The sequence below is a fragment of the Danio rerio genome, chromosome 7 (assembly GCF_049306965.1).
Source record: "Danio rerio strain Tuebingen ecotype United States chromosome 7, GRCz12tu, whole genome shotgun sequence".
In the NCBI taxonomy this organism is placed as follows: Eukaryota; Metazoa; Chordata; class Actinopteri; order Cypriniformes; family Danionidae; genus Danio; species Danio rerio.
The window spans coordinates 71,010,494-71,024,652 of NC_133182.1; the positions used below are offsets into that span (position 1 = coordinate 71,010,494).

A 14,159-nucleotide genomic window follows, 5' to 3' on the forward strand; every position below is an offset into this window, starting at 1 on the left:
TGCAGGGATTGATCTAGAGAACATTGTTTACTACAAAGACAACACACATTACTTTGTCATGACTGCTAAGAAGCAAAGTCTGCTGGACAAGGGTGTCATCATTCATGTGAGTTTTTTCCTTTTTCTTAGATTTCTGCACGGCAAACTGATCAGACACCTTAAAAACACAACAGCGAGTCCAGAGGCTTATAAGCAGCCTCAGGGAACACATATTCATCACAAACACTCTCCGGTATTCTTAGTTCTTTGACGCACTTTAGTGTTGGCACAGTCTGTGTTGTTCTGATTCAGACAGTGAGTCAAGAGTGCTAGAACTGAGTGTGAAGAATTGGATGACAGTCCTCACTTAAATCCTTATTTGAATAGTGGCCAGCATTTGGAAAGCACATCATATTTTTCACCAAGCATTTTTATAGGCTGTTATTTGACTTAATGTTTGGTCTGGGTATTTTTCTGTTAAAGTTTTAAGATTTCCTTTCCTTTAAATAAAAATTAAGTAAATGAAAAAAGTAATGTAAATTATAATAATGTAAATAATTTATACAATTCATATATGTATAATTTAAAAATGTTATATTTATTATATAATTTATTTTATTTTAAATATATACAATATATTATTATTAAATAATTTACTACATCAAACAAATATATATATAATATATAATAAATATATAATATATTAAATAGAATGAAGTTGCATTATTATTTAAAAGTTGTTGCATTAAAAAAATTAAGTAGCATTATTTATTTTTAATTTATTGCAATAAAAGCAGAAGAAAAGTAGCATATGATAACAAGACAGCGAATTCATTCTGCTCATGGTTGAATAATAACAATGATAAATGTTGATGTAATTAAATTCTACTATTTTTAAAAAAGGTTTTACGGCTCTGTAGCGTTATCACATTTCATTGTTCATTTTACAATCTGAAGTTGCAATCTTAAAATGCAATGTCAAAAAACGAAATTATCTATTTAGAATCGTTAACCCTGACATACAGTCATAAATTACTTTTTAAAAGGTATAACATTTCATTTACCAGTACATTAAACATTAACCCTACACTAAAAATATTTAATTTGGCTATTTTGATAACTTATTGATATCAGAGGATTAGCTATCAAGTTTTGAAGATAGTTTATTCATCCTAAAAACCACAAAACACAGTGTAATAACTACAGCTAAAACATCTGTAAAAACTAAAAAATTTAATGATAATTGCATAAATTAGTTTGTATATATTAGTAAAACATTACACATTTGTACATTTTTATATACAGTGCTCAGCATATATGAGTACAACCCACCAAAAATCTTACATTTTAATTAATATTTTCTATAGGAAGCTTTACAATACTGTATTTGTGCATATACATCAGTTTAGTCAGTACTGAAGCAAAATCTGGAGCTTATCTAACAAAATAACTTATTAGTAGGCCAAATTTATATGTTAGGGCAGGGGTCATACTGAATGACCTGGTTATTGCATTAATTCCATCAGGTTAGTCTTCCTTGATGACTTGGGCATAATCCAACATGATAATGCCAGTGAAGGTTAGTATATATTTTTGTTTTAATATGATTTCTATAGGAGGACAAACATTTTTAACGTTTTCAAATGCTGTAAAAGTGTGTAGAGTTAATATTTAATTTCAACATTTCTGTCAACGAAGATTTGCGTCATAGCCTGCGACACAGGTTTCTATCAGCAGGGCGGGATGCCAGGCAGGTGGCTGTTGTAAACAAACCGGGAGATAATAAAGCATGGAAAGCCGTTCACAAATGGTGACCAACCACTTGATTTCAGTGGCTGTTTAATCATGAATGCTCATTATGTATTTGTAGCCAACTTAGTCATTTTTATAGTAGGCTAATATAGCTACTATATATACACATACAGCATGTGTTTCCTTCATTATAAGGCTTATATAAGGCTTTACATTTTTTGCGGCTCCAAACATATTTGTTTTTTGTTTTTTTTTTGGTCCAATATGGCTCTTTCAACATTTTGGGTTGCCGACCCCTGTGTTAGGGAAAAATATTTTTTAAAAGGGTTCAAAAATAGCTAAAGTCAAGAGAAACAAAAAATATATAACCTTTTGTTGAAAAAAAATGTTGTTTGTAATTTTTAAATAAATGTGTAAATCTAAATGTATTATCTTTCCATTTCTACAGATGTTCTGTAACTAAAATATTATTTTTATAAATAGCTCTGTTTAATAAATCTGTTTTGTTTAAACGCACCAATATATATTATCCATATTCACTGAGAAATGGATAAAAGTATTCATTTTCAAAATGGGCTGTACTAAATTATGCTGAGCACTGTATATTGAGTTTTTTTTTGGACACATTTCAGTGTATCAAATCTCTAGAATATTCTGTTTCACTCAAAATATTTCACAAGTAAAATGCATAACATGACTGTATAGCTGTCACTGATCCAGCTGTGACGGCTTACATACCTTTAGCAGACATTTCGATTGTTGTGTTAACAGATGTTTTGTTTGTGTTGTCTAGGATTATATCGACACTGAGGCACTTCTGAACAGTGAGAATGTAAACCAAGAGGCTTTGCTAGTGTATGCACGTGAGGCAGCCGACTACGCCACACACTACCAGCTGCCCACCCTAGATTACGCCATGAACCACTGCGCGCAGCCGGACGTGGCCATGTTCGACTTCACCAGCATGTACGCATCCGAAAACGCCGCTCTGGTCAGGGAGAGGTTTGGTCATAGTGTGCTGGTGGCTCTAGTGGGAGACAGTCTTCTTGAGGTGATTCAGTCATTACCATCATTCTTCTGTACTTATGTATACAGTATGTAAAAACAAAAAATAGGTCACACTTTATTTTGATAGTCCGTTTGTTGAATTTAAGTTACATTGCATCTTCATGCCAACTAATTCTCAGTAGATTAAAGGTAGGACTTCTAGGTTGGGGTTAGGGTTAGTGTAAGTTGACATGTACTTGCAAAGTTTCTTGTAGTCAGTTAAATGTCTGTTGAAGGAGCAAAACAACAAATATTAAGCAGACAGTCTAATACTCAAATGGACCATCAAAATATAGTGTTACCAAAAAATAATAGGCAAATGTGTGCCCTGGCTTGTAGTCTTTGTATACCTACAAGCAGTATGGCTTGTTGCCTTTTGTGTGTTAAACAAATAGAGTGGTATGACGCCCTTTTGCACAATACCTCTGACCACTGTATTAATGACTATTCTGGCAGGGTCAGTTTGCTCAGTGGCTTGTCTGGTATAGATATGATTCAAGAAACCAGGTAAAACAAAATCAAAAAAAGCAGTTTGAGGTAAAATTAGGCAACAGCAATGATGATAAGAAGCTGATATATTTTGAATTAAAAACAAAAAACTACCAGAAGAAATAGCCCCCGGAACGAATTTTGAGGTTCCCAAAAATGTAGCCCAGGGCACATATTCCCAATGAACCTCGGTTGCATTTTTCACTAAAAACATAGTTCTAAAGGTCCTGTTGACTTGAAATTTTAACCAGATGGCAATACCAACTAAACCAATCAATACACAACAAAGACAATAAAACATGAAGAAATTGTATAAATGGTGTATAAATGCATTGAAAGCCCAGAAATCTCTCAGTAGTTTTCAGCAACCCTGACTCTCTTCAGTGTAAATGAATATTAGCTGCTTCAGTCGAACATCTACATAACCAGATAATGAAAATTAAACCAGGATGGACATTTCAGCAACACAATGATCCCAAACACAGCCAGGGAATCTCTCAACTGGTTTCAGGAAAAGAAAATAAAGCTGCTAGAATGGCCCAGCCAATCACCTGACCTGAATCCAATTCAGTTCAGTTAATCTTTATTTCTATAGAGCTTTTTACAATGTCAATTGAAGCAGCTTAACATGATGAAATTTTAAAATATTAAAACTGCGTCAGTTCAGCTTTACCATTTGAAGTTCAGTTTACTTCAGTTCAGTGTAATGTAGGTTGTTTTCACAGCTGCTTTATTTAGTTCGGTTGAATCGTACTAGAGTTCGTCTTCTCTCTTGTTGCGGTTCGTTTGGGCAGGTGTGAATGTAGCAATCGCACTCGAGTGCACCCCAAAAGGGGACCAAAAAAGGGTACAAAGACCTCCTTGAAGAGGTGGTCTCGGTATGCTTTCAAACAAACCCTGGAGTGGTATTACACAGCGAATTATTCAGAGTTTTGTTTTGTTTTGTTTTATTTGTGTTTGAATTGTTTGGGTATTTACCAAAAGTCTGGGTCAATGTCAGCAGCTGCTTTAAGAATAATTTTACCAGGAAAAATCATGACATGTTCTATACTTATTTTACTCACTGTATACTGTATTTATGATTGTTGACATGATGACTGATGACATGTTTTGTGGGTGTCTCTTTCACTGTAGCCCTTCTGGCCAATGGGGACAGGCTGTGCCCGAGGCTTCCTTGCAGCTTTTGACACGGCTTGGATGGTGAAAAGTTGGGCGCAGGGCAGAAATCCACTGGAGGTGCTGGCAGAGAGGTCAGTAATGGCCAAAATCTCATTGGCAAACTATAAATGCACATGTTTTGTCTTTATTTCCATATTGCTTTTACAGTGTAGATTGTGTCAAAGCACATTAACATAGAAGTTCTAGTAAATTGAAACTGCGTCAGTCCAGTTTTCAGAGTTGAAGTTCAGTTTAGTTCAGTTCAGTTTGGTTTAATTTTCATTGCTGAAATTCCAAACACTGAAGAGCAAATCCATCAATGCGCAGCTCCATAAGTCCCAAACCAAGCAAGCCAGTGGCGACAGTGGCGAGGAACAAACTTAGATGCTGTTTAACTGTTTTGTCTCTAGTGAAGCTCTCAGTTTTTCCACTTACAAAGTCCATCATGTAAATAGCAAATGCGCTAAGGTGTGACACAACTGACTCTTAAAGGGAATGGGAGATGAGACTTTGGATTTTTCTCAAAACACACCTAAAACTTATTAAGACTAAAACCCAGTTAGACCATGTGCCACGCCGCAAAATTATTTTTCCGTCCTTAAAATAGCAAAAATGAATTCTGACATGCCCTTAATGCTTTTGCGCCCTGCACTTTGGACTTTGAGCCTGGATCGTCAAAATAGAAATGTTCATATTTTGGAGACAAAATGTCCCTTAATACACACACAAACATTATTTTTAGAGATAACTTGATATTAGTAATTTCATTAATGTTTCATGACTACTTTAATTCTTTAGGATGACTTAATGTGTAGTTGTTTTGTTGTTCTTTTCTAGGGAGAGTCTGTACCGATTGCTACCTCAGACAACACCAGAAAACATTGCCAAAAACTTTGATTTGTACACCATAGACCCTGGAACTCGATATCCAAACCTGAATTCAAACTGTGTGCGGCCACACCAGGTGAGATAGCATTCATTCCTTCTATATTCATTCATTTTGGAGTTTAGGAGGGCTTTGAATATGGCTCATTCATTCATTCATTCATTCATTCATTCATTCATTCATTCATTCATTCATTCAATTAATTTTTATTTATTTATTTTATTTATTTATATATTTATTTATTTATTTATTGTTTATTGTTCATTTGTTTATTTATTTATTGTTGTATTTATATAACTTTTTTATTTATAATTTTTTCTATTTTGATTTGATTAACCATGTATTGTTTTGTTCATTTGTGCATTTATTTATTTGTCAGTTCATTATTTATTATATTCATTCATTTATTCATTCATTCATTCATTCTTTCATATTTTATCATATTTTTGGGGTTTAACAAGGCTTTGAGTATGGCTCATCATTCATTTATTTTGTTCATTTATTCATTTGTTTATTTATTTTTATTATTTTTGTGGTTTAATTGGGCTTTGATTTGATTAAGCGTTCGTTTGTTCGTTCTCTCATTTATTTATTATTATTATTTTTAGGGTTTAATTGGGCTTTGATTTGATTAATCGTTCCTTCGTTCGTTCGTTTGTTTGTTTGTTCATTTATTTATTATTATTATTTTTAGGGTTTAATTGGGCTTTTTATTGATTAATTGTTCGTTTGTTCGTTTAGTCATTTATTTATTTGGCTAATTGCTAGTTCATTTATTTGTTTGATCATTTATATTTTTATGTATATATTTATTATTTTTTTATTAATTATTTTTTTATTTATCTCTTCATTTGTTGTTCATTCTATTGTTTGCTGGTTTATTCATTCATTCATTCATTCATTCATTCTTATTTAATTATTTATTTTGTGGGTTTAACAAGGCATTGAATATGGCACGATTTCATCTTATATACATTTACTTTCATTGAATCACCCATTGCTGTATATCCTTCTCTTTTGCAGGTCCGCAACAATTATATCTGTGGCGAGATGAAGCTGTGCTCTCTGGAACGAGCCTCCACCATCCGACGTCCTGTCAACTTGGCTAGGAGAGGTTAGACAAACCTTCTAATCAGTCGAACACTGAATCTATAATTATCCTCAGCTCTTTTACTCTGAGTGGACCATCCAGTTCCTCAAGAGTTTCCATCACGCTAGGACGTACGGCTGAGATTTGCATATGATAATCACAGGCTAGGAGAAAAACGGCACGTAACTCTGATGAGTGTTTACAGCATTCCTGCCTCCAGAAGATAACAGGCAGCTCCTGTTTTTAGGAACGTTCTCAACACACTCCTCCTAACATGTGGCAGGTTCAGGGGAGAGGCAGGATTTATTTCTGCTGAGGGAAGTCCAGCCAGGCTGAGATTTGTTATTGCCTGCAGAGCCAAAGTGAGAAAACTGCTACCTAAATCTGGAGTTAGAAACGCTCCAGACATGGTGCACAAAGCAATAACTCATCCAGAGAATGATTTGTGGTGTTTCAAACCTGTGTGACTTCATTAGTTCCATGAATCCTAAACAAAGGCATTTTGGGGAATGTTTATGCTGTTCATTTATATTTAATAAAAGGTCTTTTATTACTTCACTATAAAACGATCATCAGCATCTTAAAATCCTTAAATACTTGGGATTATTTAAAACATGTGAACATTTATATGTATTTAAATACAGTATGTATTATATCTTCTTTGCATCAATTTCCAAAAAAACAAATGACAACTTATGTACGGTGTTTCTAATGCATAGTCTATGGGGCAGAACAGTAAATTTGACGTTGCTCTCTAACTGTAACACTGTAACACACTGAGTCCAAATGCAGTTTATTGAGTCAGGCAGGCAATGGTCAAAGCAGGAGCAAACAGAAGCATGAGGGTAATCCAAAAACATATTCGGGTTAACAGGCAAAATGGTTGATACAGGCGGCAAAACAACATAAACAAGGGTCAAAAGCACGGCAAGACTAGACAAGGGAGCGCTTAGAAATATTACAGCAAACAAGACTCAGTCCTGTGTGTGTGCAAGTGTGGTCTATGAATAGCCCAGGATATCAATCCACGATGAGCTTCCAGCTGTGTGTTCGTAATCAAGGGGCGATCTGAAACTGGTGTGTGAGTGAGGTGACTAATGGGAAATGTAGTTTAGTTCGGTGGCAGAATTGTAGTTTGGGTGATAGTGAGTGTTTTTAGTCAGCTGGGGATTGTGACAATAACGCCATTGTAGAGATTTTCTTTTATTATTTCAGCAAATTTGATTGAACAAAAAATGATTTGTTGTACTCTCCCATTCACTACGCTCACACTTTACGCAACTATGATGATTTCAGCTACTGAGAAACTTGGAAATGTGAAAAGGGTTCATTAAGAAGATGCTACAAACTGCTAGAAAATCTGACATTTTATTATTATTATTTTTTACACTTTTTTAAATTGTATTTAAACAGCAACATTAAATGTCAGAATACAGATATGAATAAAATATGATGACAAGCATCTAAAAAAAAAACAATGTGATGGGTATGCTATAAAAAAAGTTATGTTGTTCCTTTTTATTCATGAAAAAAAACAGCATGAACATTTATTAAAGTACCTTCTTTTATGTTCAGTGGAACAAATAAGGTCTTTCATGACATAAAAGCCATAATGTGATCAAAAAGTGAGCTGCTGAACCATAAAAGGTGCAGTCAATTTTTACATGTATACAATTTAATACTGTTTTCCATTTTTAAATTTTTTAAATCCTTAAAAAAATTATTAAGTGCTTAGCTTAGTACTTTTGTGCTCACTTATTAATAATAATTCAAATTATAATCATTAGTGTAAACAAATTTTAAATATTATGAAATATTCATGAGCAAAAAAGACATCTTTCAAAAATGCAGAAGTGTTTTAAATATTCCAAACTTTTGATCAGTACTGTACATAAATAAGAAATAAAGTGCTGTAAATGCACTTTTCTGTAGAACTTCTTCTTTTCTTCTTCCTTTTTGAGCAAACAACAAGAAGTATGAACAGAAATAGCATACTTCTATACGCTCTGGTCACACTGATGTTTCCTAAATCAGTCTCAATCAAGCCTGTCTATTCTTGCTGATCTATTGTGCTTGTTGACACATGGCTATACTGCAGCTGTCAGGGTGACACACTCCACGGAAACAATCAGAAACAGTATTATGTAAGAGGAGGATTATGCTGCTCTGAGATTGATGAGGCAGGTTCAGACACCTGATGAAGAGGAGACGTCACCTTGACTTTCATTCCACTTCAAGGCTTGTGTCATTAAAGAGATAGTTTATCCAAAATTACATCATCATTTACTCTCCCACATGTGGTTTTAAACCTTTGTGAGTTTCTGATAGATAGAAGATATAATATAATATATATATATAGATTAATATATATATATCATTTTTTTACTCTAGATTAATCTCGATCAATTTTGGAATTAATCTAGATTAAACTGGCTCATTTGAATTCTGCCGAAGGCATTCAGAATATGTGTGCTACCTAAATATTAAGTCTTTGAGAACGGTTTTCTCAAGCCAGGTGGCGCATTAGACCAGTGGTTCTCAAAGTGGGGGACGGGACCCCCCGAGGGGTCGCGGAGCAATGAAGGGGGGTCGCCTGGTGATTTCCAAAAATCTATTTATTTTTATTAAACCATAAGAATTAACATATTTTATCCATAACTATACTGAAAATAAAAATAGTCGTTTATAGTTACTATATACTATATAGTTACTATAGTAGCTTATAGTTACTAGTTCTATTGGATTGCGACCCCTGGGGTAATTACATTATATTAAAGGCAGCAATAGCGTCAGATGCATTTTGATTTTATAACATCAGGTTATACTTTCTGGCACATTTAAAGCACTGACACAAATTTAATTGGTGTGTCTGCGTCATTGCATGCAAGGTCTCTGTATTTATTACCACCTCAGAGGATATTGGGGGTCGCGAGTCACTGGCATTGTTATTTTGGGGGTTGCGGGCTAAAAAGTTTGGGAACCCCTGCATTAGACCACGGCTCATCTCCTGTTTCCAAAATCTCAAACTGCTTGAGAAACTATATTACTAAGATAATTGGTGATGAAAATAAATGTTCAATAAGATGTACTTTTGTTTACTAACTGTGTATTCAGTTAAACATTTTTTAACTGTCAACCTACATAAACTTGAAACAGCGATTTTTGATTACCTCAATCCGACTGAAATTATAACTGAACTAAACAGAAATGGAATTAAGACGCGTGGAGTATGCAGATATTAGTGGCATATAGTAAACACGCGATCAGTAAATACCATTATGTAGGACTTTGCCATAGTTTCCGATAAGATCCACACATGCGGCTGTCAGTAAAGGGCCGCACACACACAAACACACACACACACACACATTGTGAAACGCTAAAGTTTTTTTTCTTTCCATTTGGCGTGCGTTATTAAATTCCATAACACTCTCACCAGTCCTTACTCCTTTTTTTATGTCTAATACCCCAGTTTGTCACTTGAATGCATGAATGAAATTTTGTTGAGTTAAAGTGAAACTGGCGAACTGCAGTTAAAGTCAGGCTTCCTGCTGATTTGATTATCATTATTGATTATTTAAATATCAAGGTGGAATTTTTTTATCGTACGATAATAGTCTCACATTATTGCAGCTCTTTAACACCGATAACGGTGTTAAATATATATATATATATATATATATATATATATATATATATATATATATATATATATATATATATATATATACACTGTATATTGCAACCAGCATTTCTCAAAATATCTTCTTTTGTGAAAAGAAAAACGAAAAAAAGGTGACTAAACGATGAGGTAATTTTAATTTTTTCCTGAACATTCTTTTAATGTTTCATATGTTTAATAGAAATGTGGTAAATAAATTAACTAATAGTGATCAATACTTTGACATTTGGTTGGTTACTCTATTTGCAAAAAAAAAAAAAATAATTGTATTACAAGTTTAAAACAATCAAATAAAGTGATACTTTTAAAGTGAAAATTTTGTAAGTTTCTAAAAGTAATTTTTGCAATTTTAGCAGCAGATCTGAGCATTGAATGGCATCTGGTTCAAAATTATTTTTATTATTATTATCATCTTTCTTTGACAGATTAGACTGAAAGGTTTTTACTGAGGACATTCTAAGTATCTCTTTTCATCACTTCAAAATTCCGAAAATGCTGCAAACACCTAGAAAATCTTTTTTTTTTTTGTCAAGTAAAAAAAAATATAATCAGCCAAACTGATTATACTTCAGAAAAGAGAGATGAATAAATCTCTAAAGTCTGTTGTATGTACTGCAGGTGCTGCTGAAGTGCAGAATCAAGATTCAAGTGTCCTTGTTACACGTTCAATGTACTTAGTATAGTAATTACAATGAATTGTGTATAAGTACATGCAACTAAGCCTAAACTTAGCCCACATTCTAACCATAATCATATAATAAGTACATGTAGCTCATTAATATTGCTCAGCAAAACTAGTATTTGTATTGTCATTTAAATCTGAACATGCGAATTGTAAAGTGCCATGAAAGGAACTCCTAAAAGTTTATTTTAAATGTTTTTTTCCAGAACTTTTTTTGAGATGAAATAAGACGTTCTTCTATTTTGTGCGTTGAGCAGAGTCTGAGATCAGACCGGGTCGGTTGCTGACGTGGTGTCAGAAGCAGACTGAGGGCTACAGGGATGTGAATGTGACTGACCTTACTTCCTGCTGGAGCAATGGCCTGGCTCTCTGTGCGCTCATCCACCGCTTCAGACCGCAGCTCATGTGAGGCTCTTTACTTCTTTGCATCTTTTGTTCACATCATCCAAAAATGCACATACTAATTCTATGATATCATTAAAACATGATGTTAGCTTGTTATCATGTCCAGAAATAGATTGATAATAGATAAATTGGGGTATTAGTGTAGTGCCACTCTGAATAAACATAATATTGGTATTATCATGGCACCAATTGTAAAAAAAAAAATAAAAATAAAATATATATATATATATATACAYATATATATATATATATATATATATATATATATATATATATATATATATATATATATATATATATATATATATATATATATATATATATTCAGTTGAAGTCAGAATTATTAGCCCCCTTTTGATTTTATTTTATTTTTAACAGAGCAAGGAATGAAATTTTCACTGTATGTCTGATAATATTTTTTCTTCTGGAGAAAGTCTTATTTGTTTTATTTTGGCTAGAATAAAAGCAGTTATTAATTTAAAAAAAACATTTTTGGGAAAAAATTATTAGCCCCTTTAAGCTAAGTTTTTTTCTATAATCTACAGAACAAACCATTGTTATACAATAACTTGCCTAATTACCCTAACCTAGTTAAGCCTTTAAATGTCACTTTAAGCTGTATAGAAGTGTCTTGAAAAATATCTAGTAAAATATTATTTACTGTCATCATGGCAAAGATAAATTAAATCCATTATTAGAAATAAGTTTTTAAAACTATTATGCTTAGAAATGTGCTGAAACAATCTTCCCTCCATATATATATGTGTGTGTGTGTGTGTGTGTGTGTGTGTGTGTGTACTGTATTACTCTGGTACTATGTATAAAAAAGTAATGAATGTGGTGTTATGTTAGTACTATTTTCAAATATAAAATCCCAATGCATATTTTGAAAATGCCAATAGAAAATGCATAGTGTAAATATGACCCTGGACCACAAAATGAGTGTTTTTTTTTGGAAATCTAAAAGTGGAATGACAAATAACATCCAGTCAACTCTCCTGTTAGCTTTATCCTTCGCACACCGAGTTACTGTGCAACTCCAAACATGAGCAGGACATGTTAAAAGCACTTTGACCCTGTGAGAAATGGCAGCCTTTTCCTTTAGAGAACAGATATCCCTGCCACACGATCCTTATTCATCAAAAGAGAGTGACTTTTAAAACTTCTGCATTCCTGGCGGCGTGAGAGAGAGAGTTTGAAGAGCGTAACCACTTGTAACATTTCACACGCTTTATCAAGGGCCGTTTCTCAAGTCTGTCATCTGAGATTGTCAAAAGTAGCTTAAAGAAAACAGAGCGGTTTCATAAGCACTGATTGTCCTTTCTTAGCACAAACGTCAAGAGGGCAGCTGGTTTAATTCAGGCCCTATATGCCCTCTGTTCTTATCGCTCGTTTTTCTGCAGTGATTACGACTCTCTGAATGAGCAAGACTGTGCCAGAAACCTTCAGCTGGCATTTGATGTGGCCGAGAAGGAGTTTGGCATTAAGCCGTTCATCACAGGGAAAGAGCTGGCCTCGGGTCAGGAGCCGGACAAATCCAGCATGAGCATCTACCTCTCCAAATTCTACGAGCTCTTCCGTGGAACACCTCTACCTCCTTCAGGTACATAATAAACTTGGCTATTATACAGGTTAGCATACTCAGCAAACTACTACCAATGTCTATGTAGATTTCAAGTAAACTACTGGTTGGTTTGGGGTTGGTAACATTTTTTGAAATGTCTCTTGTGCTTATCAAAGCTGCATTATGCTCAATCAGTCTGTGTGGGTCCTAATGCCCCAGTATAGTGAAGGCAACACCATACTGTCAGTGAGCGCTGTCTTTCGGATGAGCCGTTAAATCGAGTTCCTGACTCTCTGTGGTCATTAACAGTCCCATGGCATTTCTCGTAGAGAGTAGGGGTGTAGCCAGGGTGCAAATTACAGGGGGGTTTGGGGGGGGGGGGTCAGACCCCCTAATTAACGCTTGATCCCCTGAAGGACATCAAAACAACATGTATTGGGGGAGGGGGGAGGATGGTCTGCCCTTTAATAGATAAGAAATACTTTACTCTGATCTGTATCTTAAATAATATTAATCATTAAAATTATAGATAACTTAAATATACATTTGACCACCCCTATAATGGTTCATACCATTGTGAATGAATGTTTGTGCCAAAAGAGTAAGGGCTCTATTTTGACGATCCAGGCGCAAAGTGCAAAGCAAAGAAAAAATCTGCTTTGTGGTGCATGGTCTAACAGGGTTGAGCTTATTCTCTTAATGAGTTATAGGTGTGATTTGAAAATAAATAGATCAGAGTAGAGATCTGCGCGGGACCAAATTTTGAATCCCGCTCCCGCCCGCACCCGCCAGGTTTTAGCCCCAACCCGACCGCTCCCGCTTATATTAAGAATTTATTGTCCCGCTGCCCGACTCGCCCCGTTTTCTGGCCGCCGCGCCCGATCCCGCTAAAGAGCGGGGGAGAACAAAACCAGAAATCCCCCAGCTATACAGTCCAGACAGCCAAGCTGTCTGTATAAACACACACAGCACCAAGCACACACAGACAGACCAATCTCTCTCTCTCATACGCGCGCGCGCACCAACACACACACAAGTACCAAGCAGACACACAGGCGTTTGCTGTTATATCAACTCAAAGGCTTGTAATACCATGTATCAAGTACCAATGTAATACCAAAAGGTTTTATATAAAGGTATATAAATGCTGAGTCGCGCCAGCTCCGGGCCGCAGCACACATTACTCTCAGGCCGATTCCGCATCTGGCCCGATTGATTCGGGCCGGAATCGGGCAGTGAGTCCACAAGCATCCGGAGTCTGGCAGCCGGAGCCGGGCTGAGTGGTAAGTCTCCGGCAGGCGAGAATCTAGCCGGAAATGGCCCGAGTGTATTTTGCTATCTGGCAGCAGATCTTAGCATGACACACACACAAGCACACACACAGGCAAAGCTCGCTCTCGCTCTCTCTCTCTCTCTCTCTCTCTC

The 14,159-nt window shown here is 35.1% G+C and overlaps 1 protein-coding gene across 50 annotated transcripts in view; it reads left to right on the forward strand.

Moving 5' to 3' along the window:
* Nucleotides 1-14,159, forward strand: part of mical2a (microtubule associated monooxygenase, calponin and LIM domain containing 2a) — a 144,075-nt gene that overhangs the window by 80,045 nt on the left and 49,871 nt on the right. For all 50 annotated transcript variants that reach the window (XR_012382807.1, XR_012382806.1, XR_012382810.1 and 47 more), the window contains exons 7-13: nt 6-106; nt 2,525-2,782; nt 4,402-4,517; nt 5,263-5,389; nt 6,335-6,425; nt 11,023-11,170; nt 12,574-12,773. Coding sequence is in view for 45 of the 50 variants with exons in the window: in XM_068222764.1 (XP_068078865.1) it covers nt 6-106; nt 2,525-2,782; nt 4,402-4,517; nt 5,263-5,389; nt 6,335-6,425; nt 11,023-11,170; nt 12,574-12,773 (1,041 nt within the window). In the remaining 5 variants the exon portion in view is untranslated. The remainder of the gene's footprint in view (nt 1-5; nt 107-2,524; nt 2,783-4,401; nt 4,518-5,262; nt 5,390-6,334; nt 6,426-11,022; nt 11,171-12,573; nt 12,774-14,159) is intronic.